The sequence below is a fragment of the Nasonia vitripennis genome, chromosome 5, assembly GCF_009193385.2.
Source record: "Nasonia vitripennis strain AsymCx chromosome 5, Nvit_psr_1.1, whole genome shotgun sequence".
Taxonomy (NCBI): Eukaryota; Metazoa; Arthropoda; class Insecta; order Hymenoptera; family Pteromalidae; genus Nasonia; species Nasonia vitripennis.
In genome coordinates, this window is record NC_045761.1 from 19,188,918 (window position 1) to 19,205,440 (window position 16,523).

The 16,523-nt window shown below is 36.6% G+C and overlaps 3 protein-coding genes across 4 annotated transcripts; 2 read left to right on the forward strand and 1 right to left on the reverse strand.

The window, feature by feature from the left end:
- The first annotated feature begins 1,027 nt into the window (after window positions 1-1,027).
- LOC100122703 (microspherule protein 1) lies at window positions 1,028-3,394 on the forward strand. The gene is made up of 6 exons (XM_031931413.2): window positions 1,028-1,318; window positions 1,409-1,784; window positions 1,853-2,053; window positions 2,133-2,552; window positions 2,647-2,862; window positions 2,943-3,394. The coding sequence occupies exons 1-6, from the start codon at window positions 1,257-1,259 to the stop codon at window positions 3,030-3,032; spliced, it is 1,365 nt and encodes a 454-aa protein (XP_031787273.1). The 5' UTR covers window positions 1,028-1,256; the 3' UTR covers window positions 3,033-3,394.
- Window positions 3,377-8,372, reverse strand: LOC100122713 (eukaryotic translation initiation factor 3 subunit J). The gene is made up of 7 exons (XM_001606266.6): window positions 8,072-8,372; window positions 7,676-8,003; window positions 7,493-7,581; window positions 6,736-6,852; window positions 6,518-6,656; window positions 4,925-5,086; window positions 3,377-4,797 (listed from the first exon to the last, which is right to left on the reverse strand). Exons 2-7 carry the CDS (start codon window positions 7,686-7,688, stop codon window positions 4,616-4,618), a joined length of 702 nt encoding a protein of 233 aa, XP_001606316.1. The 5' UTR covers window positions 7,689-8,003; window positions 8,072-8,372; the 3' UTR covers window positions 3,377-4,615.
- LOC100679581 (ras guanine nucleotide exchange factor R) lies at window positions 7,998-16,507 on the forward strand. 2 transcript variants are annotated; one of them, XM_031931411.2, is made up of 12 exons: window positions 7,998-9,247; window positions 9,410-9,656; window positions 9,970-10,701; window positions 10,768-11,217; window positions 11,378-11,654; window positions 11,728-12,201; window positions 12,288-12,564; window positions 12,656-13,551; window positions 13,639-13,975; window positions 14,048-14,453; window positions 14,522-14,693; window positions 14,776-16,507. In XM_031931411.2, exons 1-12 carry the CDS (start codon window positions 9,051-9,053, stop codon window positions 14,997-14,999), a joined length of 4,689 nt encoding a protein of 1,562 aa, XP_031787271.1. In that variant the 5' UTR covers window positions 7,998-9,050; the 3' UTR covers window positions 15,000-16,507. The 2 variants fall into 2 exon arrangements, with proteins under 2 accessions (XP_031787271.1, XP_008204274.2); XM_008206052.4 differs by having other exon boundaries at window positions 8,585-9,247; window positions 10,777-11,217; window positions 14,776-16,463.
- The last annotated feature ends 16 nt before the right edge of the window (window positions 16,508-16,523 follow it).

Below are 16,523 nucleotides of genomic sequence, written 5' to 3' on the forward strand. Positions count from 1 at the left end.
GACCCTGCTAAATAAACAAATTACTTGAAGTAAACAATTTTATAGAATAATTCAAATGCAATGTCCTAACAATCAATCTCTGTTTTAATTTTGATTAAATATGACTGAGATTGATTGTGAGGTTAGGTCAAAGTATACATACTCATGGTTATGTTTTTGAAGACTCCGAACTGCACAAAACTCATGAGAAATACTGCACTAGAGTTAATAACTGCACTACACACATAGTTTTCGTTTTATAACTCTTGTAAATATATTTATTTAAACTTCTACTGCTGCTCCAATTTGTACTACTGCGCGGTGCTAGAGTAAACGTAGACTGCTGCAGAAGACACATCTCCAAATATGATGGCGTCTGCTTTGCATCCTTGCTCCGAAACGGGATATTGTATTAAAAAAATTACTTAATTTCTGAACAACAAAATGCATTGCAACATCATCGCTGTTTTTTATAAGTTACATTGCAAACAAACAGCGCAGTGTACTGAAAAATTGCAGGCAAATTGTCACTTCAACATGTCCCGCAATTTGTCGGCACGCGTGCTGACAATTTGCCTGCTTACAGTGCGCCTGACAAAAGCTGACCGCAAAATGACGGCAATATGACGGCAAACGCGCCGAGCAACGGTTGCGCTGATGTTGCTCAGCATGCGATGTTTTCTGGGGGGAGGACTCAGGACAGGCTGCAGCAGAAGCGAACTGCTCGAAAGAACACTATATATAAGTATACCTATAGGTATATATAGATATATAGATGCTTTTACGAACGCACAAGCGAGAGCGATATCAATCGCTCATTATTATAATTATACTAAAACATTACACCAAAACAAAGCAGTTTTGGATTAGTTCCGGGCCACCTACATTCGTTGTTGAACCATTTTGGTTTCGTGTTATATACACATAGGTATACATAGAGTATGGATTTACTTTATGTGTTTAAATTTGAATAACATTTGAATTCCGAAACTTCTGTATGCGTTTTATTTATATATTTCCCGGTTCTTTTCGCCATGTTTTCCAGTCATAAATACGCGCATGCGCAATTTGCGTTTGGTGCGAGAGAGGGAGTAAAAAAAGAATATGGCGACAGCAACCATAACAAGAGAAATAAACAATTAACTCTTGCTTTTTATCTCGTATTTTATCGTATTCTTTGTCAAGTTGTGCAATATTAAGTTCGATTGTTATCTTAGTCTAGCACTGTTTTAAATTAGAAAAGGGATTAAGTATATCCCGAATGATCAGTTACAAATATGGCGTTAAATTTGCCAATGGATACATCATCCTTGGATTCTATGGGGACTAAAAGAAGGAGGTTAGAAACTGATTTCCTTCAATTAATCTTGTTTCAGTATAATTCTCAAATGGCTGATTTATTTTATGACAAAAATTTCATACGTTTTAGTTCTTCGCGAACAATCAAGCGTAAAAAGTTTGACGATGAGCTGGTGGAAACAACATTTAACCTCCAACCATCCCAAGCAGCTACCAAGTCTAATCCTCGATCCCGTACAGTGTCAGTTTCTTCTGGGCCTCCAGATGCACTGATGCCACCTCAAACTTTACCTAATCCCATACCATCACCAGTTTTAATTCTTCAACCTGAACGTCCAAACCGTAGGCCCAGTAGACCAAGTGGTACTAGCAGTGGTAGTAGAAAAAATAAAAAGAATAAAAACCATCCTCATTCTATAAATGCTACTAAAGATCTTGGTCGTTGGAAGCCAACAGATGATTTAGCTCTTATAACTGGTGTACAACAAACAAATGATCTAAGAATGGTTTGTATTTGTCTAGATTGTCTTATTAAAAACTTGATGATTTTATGTAAAAACTAACTTTTTTTTAGGTTCATAGAGGAACAAAATTTTCATGTCGTTTTACGTTACAAGAAATACAACAGAGATGGTATGCTCTTTTGTACGACAGTGCAGTTTCCAGGGTAGCTGTACAAGCAATGCGTAATTTGCATCCTGAACTGATTGCTAGTGTACAAGCAAGAACGTTATACAGCAAAAGTGAAGAAGATCTTCTTGGAACAATTAAATCGGTAAGTCTCGTACTCTTATCCAGGGGTATGATAAATATTTATATCTATTAATTTTAAATAATTCATATTTTTTATATAGACTTCACAGCCAACTTTGGAAGATTTTCAAAATCTCCTGGAAGCAAATGCCCAGACTTTTTATCCTGCAAGAACAGCCAAAGCTTTATTAGCCCATTGGCAGTTGATGAAGCAGTATCATCTGCTACCAGATCAAACAGTCCAAAGTTTGCCCAGGGGAGATAGTGTTTTAAATTTCTCAGATGCTGAAGACCTGATCAATGATGGAGAATTAGTAGATCACAAGGACGAAATTCTTGATGGAGAACTTCAGATGGTAGACAGAAAGAATAAAAAAGAAATTAGAATGTTAGAAAACGAACTGGGAAGGTGGCAAGTTCTGGTTGACAATGTTACAGGCAATAATCAGCCAGATTTTGACAATCAGACTTTGGCTGTTCTCAGAGGAAGGCTGGTCAGATATCTCATGAGATCACGGGAAGTGAGTTTTCGAATTAAAAAAAATTTTTTATTCAATTACCGTATATTAGTCTAACAGATATTTTTTAATTTATAAAAACATATTTGATGCATAGATAACAGTTGGCCGGTGCACAAAAGATCACAGTGTAGATGTTGATTTGACATTGGAAGGACCAGCATGGAAGATATCGCGACGTCAAGGAACTATTCGATTAAGAAATAACGGAGACTTTTTTCTATCGTCGGAAGGAAAACGGCCTATATTTGTTGACAGTCGACCAATTTTAGCCGGCAATAAAATGAAACTAAATAACAACAGTGTCATTGAGGTATGGTTATATCATTATATAAATTTCGTATTGGTAATTTTCATGCAATGGATTGATTTTAAACATTTTTTTTTGTTTAGATTGCTGGTTTAAGGTTTATTTTCTTAATAAATCAAGAACTGATATCTGTAATAAGGCAAGAAGCTGCAAAATTGAATTTAAATCCATAAAATGTAAAACTTAAGGTATTAGCAGTTTCAACACAAATTTTTTGTAAATATGTAACAATTAATTTAACTTTTTTTTACTTATCGATTAGAACTATTTAATTTAATAACAACTTATGTATAAACAACTTTTTATTTCATTCAGTTTAAATTTTCCCTTGTAAATTGAAGCCCAAAATTAAGACTTGACTTTTTGAAGAAGAGGTTTTTAGAATATTGCTTGAAATACAATTGCATAAAGTGTATATTGCTAAACATGAATGATATCGTTGTATATTGAAACTTTTATTATAAATGTAAAAATCTATTTTTTATTTGAGGAAATGAGAAATAAAAAAAATTGCAACTTTTATGATCAACCTTTATTTAGGAATATAATCTTTTCAAAACCAACTTATCTCCAGTCCTGGCATATGTGCTTATAAATGTATGCATACAATTTTCAGAATTGAATTCGCTATATATATTTGTAGGCATATAATCACCGCTAATCCAGTTTTGAACTGATTAACAGCTAAATACTTTTCCTTGAAACTGGAGACAAAAAAGCCAAAGTATCCAACTAAATAATTTGTTTTTTGATTTTCAACGTAAAAAGGACAATGCAAACTTCTTTTTTGTGAAAAAGAACATCTATATTCAACTTAATTTTATTATATTTATTAAACTTAACTCACACCTGTTAAAAAAACGCTTTTTCAAAATTTGATTAAGCATATAATATCGCCAGCAGTATTTTAAGATTCAAGGTAACGGTAACAGTGTTCAGACATGCACTAGATTTTTACCAATGTCTGAACACTTATACCTTCATCTCACGGGTATTTTTAAAGCAGAGCAATATTTTTCAATACAACCTGCTTTGCATTATTTTTCAGTAACATTGACTTTAACATTTCTTTTACTATTCTTTAAAGTGTAAATTAACTTGATGGACCAGATAATTTTGGTCAAACTGGAGATATAAAAGAACAATCTTGTAATATTAGTAGCCTAATAAATCAAAAATTTAAGAGAGGATCAGTGTAAATGGAAAGATTATGTACAAATTCTTTTCATAACAAAGCCTATAGCACTTATATGTATATATATTTCTTTCAAAATTAGTGCATTTGTTTAACTTTGGCGCTTTGATTGAAAAAACTACTAATCAATCTGATCATGGCGCCTTTCGTTCTTTTTTTAGTTTGTGCCATATTTATGTTAAAACTAGTTATTTTATAAAATGGATGTATAATACAATGCGTTCGTTGAACTCGATTAAAAAAAAACTTTCTGTTGTCATTATACATTTTTTGTTTTCTAATCTCGAGATATACTTATCTTTTCATAGAAATAATTAATAGTAACAGAATTATGGCATCATTAAAAAGCATTCATTTAAAATTGACGAAGTAACTATTTGCCTTCGCCTGCACTCAATATGTATAAGATTAATCTTGCAGTTATAAATTTTTCGCGAATAATGGTACAGTAAACAGTACATGTTCTTTTGCACTCTGTTGCAATTCTGCTATATTTAGTATAGGTATGTGTTTGTGTCTCTGTTACCGCGCGACTAGAATGTACAAGACTGTACAAAGTCGCTACATAAAGTCATCATAGTCGTTGTCATACGATCCGAAATCACCGAGCTCGTCACCGTCCATCTTCAGTTTAGCTTTTCCTTTGCCCTTATTCTTCTTTGCCTTTTCCTTATCCATTTTTGCTTTTTCAGTGTGCAAACTTTCTACCGTTGTTTTTATTTTCCTCAAAGAAGTAACTGGAACTAAAAAAAAAGTTGTTGCTAAATTAACATTTTCAATCCAACACACTTGAAATTTTTGTATTCATTATTCAATAAGTCATTTTTAATACTCGGTTCATAATATTGAAAATATTTAATTGTAACTTACGAGTCAGGCAAATATTCTTTATTAATTCTTCTGCGAACAATGGGAAATCTGTGTGTTTATTGAACTGGTTGATTTTCGTTAATAACGCATCAGCGAACTCCTTAAATTCATCTGCGTTTGTTGGCATCATAGCGTCAATGCCTGAAGATCCTTCTGTCACTCCTTAAACAATAAACAAATTAAGTTTTAATTTTATTGTCATGTATCAAATTGTCTGGTATGTAAAATAATTAGATTTATTTTTTATAATTTAGTACTATAATAAAGATCATGCAAATATTCGAAATTAATTTTTAGTATATTGTAATATTTCGTAATTATTAGTGTTAAAATATTAATAGTAGCAACAAAATTAATTTCCGGGACAAACGTTTTAATACTTGCAAATTTTGAAGTTTGAAGCACTAATAATTAAATCAGATCTTGCATTCTGAAAATGAAGTTAGTTGCAATGATAAGCAAGGTGTTCAAAAACTCATTTAGACACAACGGCTTGTTTTTATGAAATATCAACTTTTATTGAAATACAATAACATTATCAATAAATTTAATTGTAATATAGTAAAGTCGAAGTGGTAAAAATTAATTATATATCTCGCATATACTTATTGATCCCCAAAGCTCAACCAAAATTTTCATGAAGATACTATAAAAAATTATTCTTTGTGTAATTTTAAATCTAAAATTTAATAATCGAGCGAGATGTGTTTTTTAATATTTAAATATATAAATATGAGTTAACTCGTTTTAAATATCGTTTACAATACTGTTCAAGTCGACGTAATGTTTTAAATAATTAAATTAATTCGTAATGAAAGAAAAAATTTTTGCTACTATTTCGATACAGCTTATTCAGTTAATTTTTTTTATCACCGTTGTGTCAGTATAGTCGTGGTTATTTTAAAAATCTAAATTCTGGGAATATTCTAACTGTCCCAGGAAAAAAATTTTGATATACTTAAATACAATTAGTGTAAGAAAATGTATTTATTATTTGCAGGTTAAAAATTATTATGCAGTATCATCAGTCACATTAATTTTCATATAGGAGAAAATCAATCGAATCTAATGCAGTTTTTAAAATAATTTAGCACTTATGCACATATATATTCAATTTCATATAGGTAAGACCAATGAAACTATATGGGTATCAATGTATGTATAAAAAGCACATACAAGAATACAAATTTTTTTCCAAGAGTATTATATATAATTTAAAAGAAAGACATTAGCTATGAGACAAATCATATACTTGCAACGCATTAACATTGAGAGCTGTTTTACAATGAATATTGCCAAGTGCTTAGAAAACATTTAAAATTTAATACGAAAAATTTTACATAATTTAATTTTGCTAGTCTTCACTCGATAAAAATCACAGTCGCTTTATAGAGTTCAGAGAGATAGGAAATTGATTATGCTCGAGTTTTGCATTTGATCTAAATGCTTCTGTAAATTTTTATCACTTATAGTTTTTTCATCTCTTTAAGTGATCGAATCAGTGACGAAAGTAATAATACAGTTATCATTATTTTTTTTCGCGTTTCTCTTTAGGAGGTTTACGAGAACTAAAGTCTACAAGGTTTGACAAACCGAAAGTTTCCATAGCAAGTCGCAGATCGGCTTCCTCTTGCAGTTTTTGCCTTCTGAGCATCTCAGCTCTTCTCTCTTCTGGTGTCAGAGCTTCTTCCTTTTCCTTTGCCTTTTGCTCGGCTTCTTCACGAGCTCTTCTCTGCAGTAATAATAAACAGTTAATATTTATCTCTAGAATGGTTATTACTTTGAATACAGTTGATTATGACTTTACAAACCTCACGCTCTTCAATTTTCTCGGCTAAAGTTTTCTTAGGCTTTGGCTTTGCCTTTGGGACTTCTGCAGGGACTTTCTCAACATCCTTTTTCTCATCGTTCATATCTTCCCAGCTTTCCTGTATTCATTATTAATATGTAATTTAAAAAATGTATTGGCTTCCTAACTGTTATACTATGACAAAATATTAAACTTCTGTAGTGCCAAGTCTCGATTGATCTATTAGGGCAACAAGTAGAAGAGACAGTAAAGAATTTAACAATCTATAACCCGTTTACCCATAATCAGTCTGATCATCAGATGCCAAAACCTGGAATAACGATTAAGCAGGCAAAGCATCTTTGTACTCGTATTCCTTATAAGAACAACTATGCAGCTCCAGATGCAGATCACAAAAGCACCAGGCTTTTTTTTCAATAAATAAACAAACTGCAGAAGAGTTTTGAAGCAAATAGCTCGAAAAAGAAAGTACAGAGCGGGTAGTATCGATGAGTGAAGTTTCGCGATCTCGCGCAAGCTCGCGATTGAAAAGGGCTTAGGGAAAGTTGGCCATGTGGCAGGGAAAGAGAGAAAGAGAGATAGAGAGAGATAGAGACAGACAGAACAGAGAGAGTACGGGATAGCCGCGTGTGCGGTGTCAGGTTATGTGTGCCAGAACACAGCAGGCGCGCACCTGCGGGGGCATCTGGGTCACCCCGTCTCAATCCGAGTCGTCTGTGCAACTTAAAACAATAAATAGTATTTTTTGCAGCACGTACCAGGACTTCCTCCTCCTCGTCCTCGCCCTCCCATTTGTTGGAACGCAACGCGAGGTGGTCCTCGAACTGCGCCTCGATCTTGTCGGAATCTGCGAGGAAGTAAAAAAAAGAGTTGTGGCCCCTTCATAATGCGGAAAAGACGAAGAGATAGATTTATCGAACATCTGGCGGCACTAAACTCACCCCAGTCGTCCATGATGATGGATATCTCCGGGACCTGATGGTTGTCGAAGAGAGAGAACAACTATTGTCAAATCGTACTCGCGTGTGAGAGAGAAGCGTCTCACGAGCCGAGGGCCACGCAGTCGGGACGACTACTGATGCTGCTACTGCTGGAACGTGACGGCGGCGGGCGGGGAGCACTCGGGCTTTCCTGGCACAGCTCGACGTCGCTACTGCTGCTCTGCAGTATTAATCGGGAAGAACGTGTCCGGGCCACCATTATTAGCACGTGAAATCATCTGTAGCTGGCGTTGCCGTCGACTGCTCCGCGCGACAACAGTCTCTATATCTGCGCAATCGAGATAGCTATTCCTCTACCGATCATGTATACTTAACGATATTTTTTGAAAAACATACATTTCAGGCTATTTATAGATTAATTATTATTTTCGGATTTTCTGTGCGTCCGAATATGGTAATTCTCGGTTTATTTTGGAAATTTTTATTTTTCGCGCTATGAGCTCCGAAAAAGAATGAATGAAAGATTAAGAATATGCATGCGGTATGAATTTCTTCTTTATGTTATTCTTTTTTGATCTCACGCTCAAACATGGGTAAATACAGTTTTTCATGGAGTAACTGGATTTGAAAAGTTCGAAATTTTAAGCGCAAATATCAACGCTTGCGAGATGACGGTCGCAGAATCCAGCCGCACACACTCGCATTGGCCGAGATAAATATAAAAAATCCGCTGCAAAAAGAATAGCCGACGATCCCAAGAACAGGTCTGTTCATCCCTGCCGCTTCTTGTATCGCTATCTTCGTCTGTGCTATTGATAAACGCGACAAACGAACCTACCGACGCAACTGACTCATCGCCACGCCATTTTGTGGCGCGAACGCGAGTAGTAAAAGCGTCTGGAATAGTGGGGGGATGTGCCCGCGGCGCGTCGCCAAACAGACGTTTTTCGAATCGCAAGATACACGTCCCGCATATATATCGACATGTAAACAATAATTTGAATATAACTCGAGTGTCCATCGTGTCAACTCGTCGCGCCTGACCGGAGCCGGACAACCGCGGCAAACCCGTCGGCCTCGTTGGCATCGCACCAAGTGCCCTCCGGAATCTGGAAAATTGCGCATCGCGCGCCCATCGTAGTTGTGTGATTATAATAGTAGCATCGCATCATAACCTCATCTCTTGTGGCGTTGTTTGTTGTTTTCAAGAGTCCTGTCCGCTGTGCGTGTATGACAGGCATCAGCGAGGGTACAGTGCACCGCGTTATGTGCGACGACGACTCGAGGACAGACTCGGCATCAGTAGTGACTCGTGTGCGAGGAGTTCGCTCGAGAGACCAAAGATGTGACCTGCCTCCGGGTTCGAAAAACTATAATGGACTACGACTCGGAGTCCAGTTTGGAGAACGGACGTAAGAAACGCGACGAGGATTCACCTCGTCAGGAGGGAGAACGGAGGTCGTCCTGGCGACTGGTCAACGCCGCTACTGGTGTGACTGGCCAGGCCAAGGTTCCTCTGGGAGCAGCGGCCAGCAAAGCGCTCTCCTCTCAAGTGATGGAGTATTATCAAAAGTAGGTAAACAAAGGCTTGATTGTTCTTGTTCATCTGACGCAAGGCAAGCTTTCGAGAGAATGATCATGTTGTCCGAAAGTTATGCTCGCAGAGACATGGACTGTCAGGAAATATGGCACTGATCTGATCTGATTGGTATTAAAATTAAATTGTCTGTGCAGGTACGCTCAGAATTCAAATCTGCATCAGTATTTTGCATTGCCCTCTTCGAATTACAATGCAACGGAGAGTTCCAAGTATTATTACAGTATTTACGAGCTAAGTCCTAAATACGCACCTGAGAGGCAGAGCTGTATTGGCCAGGATTATAATTTGAAGTCGTATATTCCTAAGGAAAGACGACGCTGGATCAGACCTCCGTTGATCGGACAGTCTTCTTCTACTGAAGGATCTTCTATTTATGTTAAGGTGCCTTTCATCAGAATTAATTTAGTTTTCACTGTCAGTTAATTGTGTTTTATGAATTAAATAATTGAGGCATGTACTATAAAAAAGTTCATGATATAGTGTGTTAATATATTTGAAGTATGATTAATTTATTTGTTGAAATTATTCTTAAAATCATTTTTTTTATATTAATGATTATTACTTTATTGTGATAGTAATTTTATGAAAGCGAGTACTCATTTTCACATAGATAATTATTGGAAATGAATGCATAAAATTATCGATTTTTTTTCTGTTAGTAAAATTAAACTGTAAAATTTTACTTAATCAACAGTCCATGACAGAACAACAATCAACCAACTCCGACAGTCATCAAGACCAAGACGACGAGGAGCAGCAGCAACAACAACAGCGACAACAAGAACAAGCACAAGAGCACGAGCAATATCCTGCAAACACAAGCAGCAACGACGAAGGTCTTGTCATAACTGAAGAAAAAGCCGTTGAGTGCTCTTTTCAAGAACGTCATCATCAACAAGACCAACATCAACAAGACCAGCAACAACAGCCCCCAAGTTTGAGCGAGTCAACAGGTGACCCACGAAAAGCGCCGTCCCCGACGTCAAGCGTCGCGTCACATAAACCTCCGCTTGAGTGGGACAGCGGTGCAGACGTAGGCTACCTATACTCGAGCTCAAAGCAATTGAGCACCCTTGAGCGCATGGCCTTGGCCCGTGGTTGTTCTGCCGCCCTCAGGCTTGACCCCGAAGGTGTCACCACCGAGCAGCAACAACAGTCGCCAGGAGCTATCCGGACCAGCGTTGCAGCTGCTGTACTTTCTCTTACTTCCAAAGCCAACGGCAGTGGCAACGGATTGACCAAGACATTGGCTGGTAAACCAGACGCCAACTCGACGCCTCTATTATTGCTTGGAAATGTTTCGGGAAGCGAGAGTGAGGTCGAGATTACGCCGATTGTGAAGAATCATCTCCCTGGTATCGTCGCGGGGGATGAGGTCAAATCTGACCAAGTCGCAAGTTCCAAGAGTAGAAAGGATATACTTGAGGTTTGTTGGTGATTTCCAAATTATGTTACTATTATCTCGCAATCATTGCCTATAATCTCCACTTAGTGTTTACAGGAAGCCAAAGACACTATCGAGACGCCAAAGTCAGCCAACGTCTTCAAGCTCCCGCTCGCCCTGAAGTTCCCCCAAGAAGAATCGAATCAAAAATCCGCAGCCGCAACACCGCAGTCAACTCCGCCACCAACGGCCACAAGCGCTTCTTCGAAGAACGACGAAAAACCCGTGGACGAACCGACGGAAATATCGCCGCTAAAGAAGAGCTCGTCGATGAATTTGTTGGCCTCGCCAACGTCTAAATATCCGTTGAAACGCAGCCAGAGCGAACTGAACCTGTGCGGCAACGAAAAAGCCGCGCCCAAGCTCATTTTCAACTCAACCTCTTCCATCGCGACAGTCGTAAACAATCAGAAGCCTATGACTTGCAACAAGCAGATACAAACGAGTTTCAGAATATGCGCGCAAGAGTCTGTCGGAGTGCAGGTCTCCGTTCCCAAGGTGATTAGTTAGGACGTTTCTTTTTTGTTTTTTGAAATTCAGAATTTTCAAAGATGTAGATTCTTTAACAAAAATGAAAGCCTTTTTAAATTAATTAACACGGGGGAAACTTGGGAAACATGATATTAATTTTAACAAATTTATTACTTTTGATTTAAAGGAGGAAGAAAAGCCACCGCTTCCGAAAAGAGCAACTAGTTTAGTGCCGAGGTCGTTGAATTCGATTTTGAAAAATCCGAAAAGTACTTATAAGGTGCAGAATCCCAAGACTCCCAATACAAGAGATGCTTCAACTTCTAAGGAAGAGGAGCAGAATGAAAACGAAAAAGAGGAAGAGAGCAGTTCTGATTCTTCGCAAAATGCTTCCCTGACCCCTCAAGCTGATGACACGGAAAATAATGTCACTGGTAGAGCGAACAGTTTTGAATATTTTCCAGGTAAATATTTCAATTTTAAAAACATTTTTTTGCAAATTTACAATCTAATGACATTTAAATTTGCGATTTTTAGGACACATTTATGAAAATGTGCCAAACGGTAGCACAAGTCAGGTCTCTTCGGTTGACACTGGCCGCTCGAACTCAACGATGCCTAACACGAGTTCGAGCATCGACGAAAAGCTCTGGGGTGACTCGGATAACTTGGTACGCGATCTCGAACGCAGTGTCAACATTCTGAAAAGCCTTGTGGATGCGAACAAACTAGACAAGCAGGTGAAGAAGCGTCTGATACATCACGTAGTGAAGAGGCTTGTTACCGCCAAATACACGGACGATAAGATTGAACATAATCTCGAAGAAAATGTCCCATGGAACCCAGCTGATGCGAGGAATAAGGTGTACAGAACGGAGATTATACAAGCTCTGGCGAAGAACACTACCGACTCGTCCGACGATTGGAAACCTTCGCAAAAGAAAAAAAGCCCGAAAAAAACAGTACCTACGCAAGAGGCTAGGGCTATCAAAGAAATCATTAATATTCCTGGTAAATATTACACCGTGTAGCACCCCTGTTGCATAAATGCGTAAACTTTCTGAAATAAAATTAATTTTTTTATTTTATTCCAATAGCTGAAATTGAAAGCAGCAATAGTGATAAATTTGATAGAAATACGGATAGGACTGTGATGGACGGCAGAAAAGCGAGGATGGGCTTGAGAGCAGATGACTGTGACAGGCGGTGCAGCAGTAATACGCCAACTAACAAAAGCGAAAGCTCTGAATGTTTTTTACCTCAGAGAGCGTATAATAAGAATGCGAAAATTAAAAACATGTTCATAACTTCTACTTCCAATAGCTCGCCGCAGGATCAGAACAGAGCTCTTCTAGACGCTGTTGTTAATAGCAGGTAAAAATATTTTTTTCTGCATTTTCACTAGATTTTATCGATTAAATATATTTGAAAAAAAATTCATATTCTCTCCTGTTTTTATCGATAGACCAAGTCCAGTGGACTCGAGTAATGAGGCAGGCAACAGCGCAGACTGGCGGTTGCCTGCGACTGCATCTGAGCGCAGATACGAGTTACGGCACTGTAATGAATCAGATTCCGCTGATGCCAAGCTAGTTTCTTACGCCGAAATGGAGAAGCAAAACCAACTCATTTGGATAACCAATGAAATCAGCCACTTGTCGAACCTTAAGAAGCTTCTTGAACAAACAAAAACGAAGCCTGAAAGATCAAAATCATCTCCCCGGAAATCTAAGCAGTCAATCTCAAAGCCGCAAAAGTCGCTACCTCCGACCAATCATCCCCGGCATCAAAACGGCGAAGTTCTGGTCGAAGATGGTCAGCTAAGTAGGCAGTGGTCTTCGCACTGCAACCTCGCAAATTGTCCTCCCCCTGAATTGAACGCAGTAAAACGTTTGAAAAAACGCAATAGTGGCACGCAAACAGCTACTGAGTATTCGGCGGTTTATTCCAAAACGAGCAGCGAGATCGTTTCAGCAAGAATTCAGAGTCCAAACAAAAAACTAGCAAACGCATACGCGCAAACGCCTAAGTCTCCACTACTGGCCTCTGCTTCTGTTTGTCCCGTTCATTCAAACGATCAGCCAATGAGTTGTATATGCGGTGCTCGTGTTTGCCAATGCTGTACATTAAAAAATCCACCTATGCAATACTTGTATTCTGACGGCGATAGAGATGAATATCAGAGCGAGGCTAGATCAGAAGATGCAAAAAAGACGAAGAATCAGTTGAATGCAACAAAGTTAAAGTGTACTTGTCAAATCAATGATCAAATGTCACACAAAGTTAATGTCAAACACAAAGAGGATAGACCGAAGAAATCAGCGACAGCAAGCAAAACTTGCGACAATCGTCAATGCCAAGGTTTGTAAAAAAAAACATATATTGATATTAAGTTCACTGATCAAAATGAATGTAAATTTTATTTATATTTTATTGTTTGTTACGCAGGACCCGTGTGTTCTTGCGGAAGATATAAATTACCCGAGTCGCCATCCTGTCAGTGCGGTAGAGATTGTGAGTGTGAAAATAGAAATTTGGTTCGCGGTTTTGGAAGAATGCAGATAAACAAACCTCCGACAAAGAAACTCTTCGAAAAAAGCACCACGACTAACTGCAGTTGTGAATGTAAGAGAGTGGAGGAAACGTCAAGCGCGAGAACAGAGTACAGCCATTATTCGAATAAAAAAGGTCAACCGTATTTTTTGGGTAAATCGGCTAGAGAAGCAAATACACAAAATTGTTGTTGTGGAAACAAGACGAAGGATCGTCCGAAATCGTATCCTAGGTAAGAAACCTAATTTGGTATTCGCTATTCATATTCATTTTTTCATTTCAATGACTAATGACAATTTTATAGTCCGCAGCTGAGTGCGCGTACGAATGATTCCGCGTCAAGTGATTATAAATGTTGTCGTGTTTGCGGCACAATCTATCAGAAAGATCGCAGTTGCAATTGTGTTCCCAAGAGTTATCCCAAAGCAGTAGCTTATGAACTGGCGTTTGTCGACGATGACCAAGATTTAGAGGAGGCTGGAGACAGTGAGACTGGACAGTGTGGCAAAATCAATATGGAAATCAAAAGTATAGAAAAGAATGTGCCTTTACCGAGTTCCAGGTCACGAGGACGAGTAAAACTTCCTAATGATAGCAATGGCACTCGCTGCGCATGTCGAGGATTACAACGCACGATTAAGCGTTGCGATTGCGAGTGCAGAGAAGTGGAAGTGAACAAGTTTTATAATGAAAGGAAAAGCACGTTGCAGGTTGGTTTTAGATTTTTTTTAAAGTGAAGTAGTATATTTTAAATTAATAAATGTTGATTTTATCGTAGGAATGTTTGGCATCTAACAACCCTGGGTTTGCGGATAATGTTGAGACACGTCGACAGTATGTTTCCGAAATTCAACGACTTCGGCAACTTAGAAAAGATAGGCGGATGCAATTATTAGCAATGGCAACGACTACTAATGTTTTTACGGGGCCTGAACAGCCTAAAGTTACAAGTAAGTTTATTTTATAATGATTATTTATTAGTTTGTAAAAACTAATTGGCTTATTTACAAATTATCATGGGTATTTATTTAGAAAGTGTACAAAAGAAAATATCGGACGAAGAGATGAGGGCAAGATTACGAAAGCGATACTTCCAGCTTACCGAGGTTCGAGCAAAACGCAGACAACAACAGTTGCAAGAAGAAGGTCGGTGCAACAAATTAATGGCCAAAATATTTGGTAAAAAACTTCAGCAGAAAGTGCTAAGAGGACAGGTGGACCTATCGCAAAGTGTAAGCGTCATTTCAAATTTATAACATCGATTGTGTTCTATAGTTCAAGTGGCGACATTATTTTATTAGAATTAAGGCGATACGAAAGTCGAATATACTGTTAGATGCAGAGAACGCAAAGAAATAAAATTTCATCCGGTGATTTATTTAATTTTTGTTCTAACGTTTAAACACTCTATTTTAAATTAACTTTTGTACAAAAATCAAATGAAAAAATCCTTTTTCAGATCTTTGAATAAGTGATACATTTTTAAAAATATTTTTAAAGTACAGTTTGCGCATATTTTTTTAAAAATAACAATACTCTTGGACTTTATAAGTAGTAACTAAGAATTTCATAACTGTAATTATATAATTTATTTGTAAAATAGATTTCCTTTGACGATGAAATATTTTATCTCTGAACATTTTATAAAGAATAAGTAGAAAATATAACAAATATGTGAAAGAATTCGAAGATTAAAAATTTTCGGATTTTGTAAAAGATTAGTTTAAAGGTCAGACATTTGGTGTTAAATGATATGACAGCAATGATGACATGAAATAATTATTAGTGATAATAATACGTAGATAAATTAAAAAAAGTACTTAGTAAATATTACAATGCACTTCCATCGTATAATCTTCATTTAACAATTGTAAATTCATGTCATCAGTTTTGCATTCTTTGTTTTACACCCTATGAATTCACCCTAAGAATAATAATTGATTACGTGTTATTTAAAAAGGCGTTTGACATTATAAAATAATTTCAAAATATACATTTTTTAACAAACTAAATTAATAACGATTAAAGTATTAACCTGTTTTCGAATCGACCGTAACAAGACTGAAAGTACCTTTTTAAATAAATGAATATCAGCACGTATCATCTATTAGTATCAGTATCTATGAAACATGACAGTTTTTGTAATCTAAATTAAGAAACATACCATAATATAGTTTCCAATAAAGTATTGAATCTAATAAGGATTATGTAGATATTCATGCAAAAAGAAAAAAATGGCTGAGATTTAAAGTCTGATTTTTTTTTTGTTAATCATTAAAATTCTCAAGTTAAATAAAGTACAATGTAGATGAGATTATGCATCAATTTTACCAAGCATTTAAAGGATTACTGTTTATGAATATTTTTGTATTAAATACCTTTAGAAAGGCTTTAATTTAATGAAAAAGAATGAGCCTAGTACCTGAAACATAGTACACATTTAGAATTAAGTTTGTTTCTTGCCATTTCTCAAATCGTATTCGTATTAGAGTAAAAAGTTTATTATTTAAATATTTGTATCAAGTAATCAAAATGTATGCCTTATCCAAGCATTCTAACCTAGTGCCTTTTTTTTTAATTTTCATGTGGATTTATAGTAGTGTAGTTAACAAGTACTTTTTATTTGTAGTCCTTTGAAACACTTCAGTTTTAAGCATATTTTGATTTGTATACATGACATAGATGACTTTAACTAAACCTTGTAAATTGTGACTGTAAAAAGAACAAAGTATAACAAATAAATTTATTTAAAATTTGCAAAAAATTTGTTCTTTCTTGGC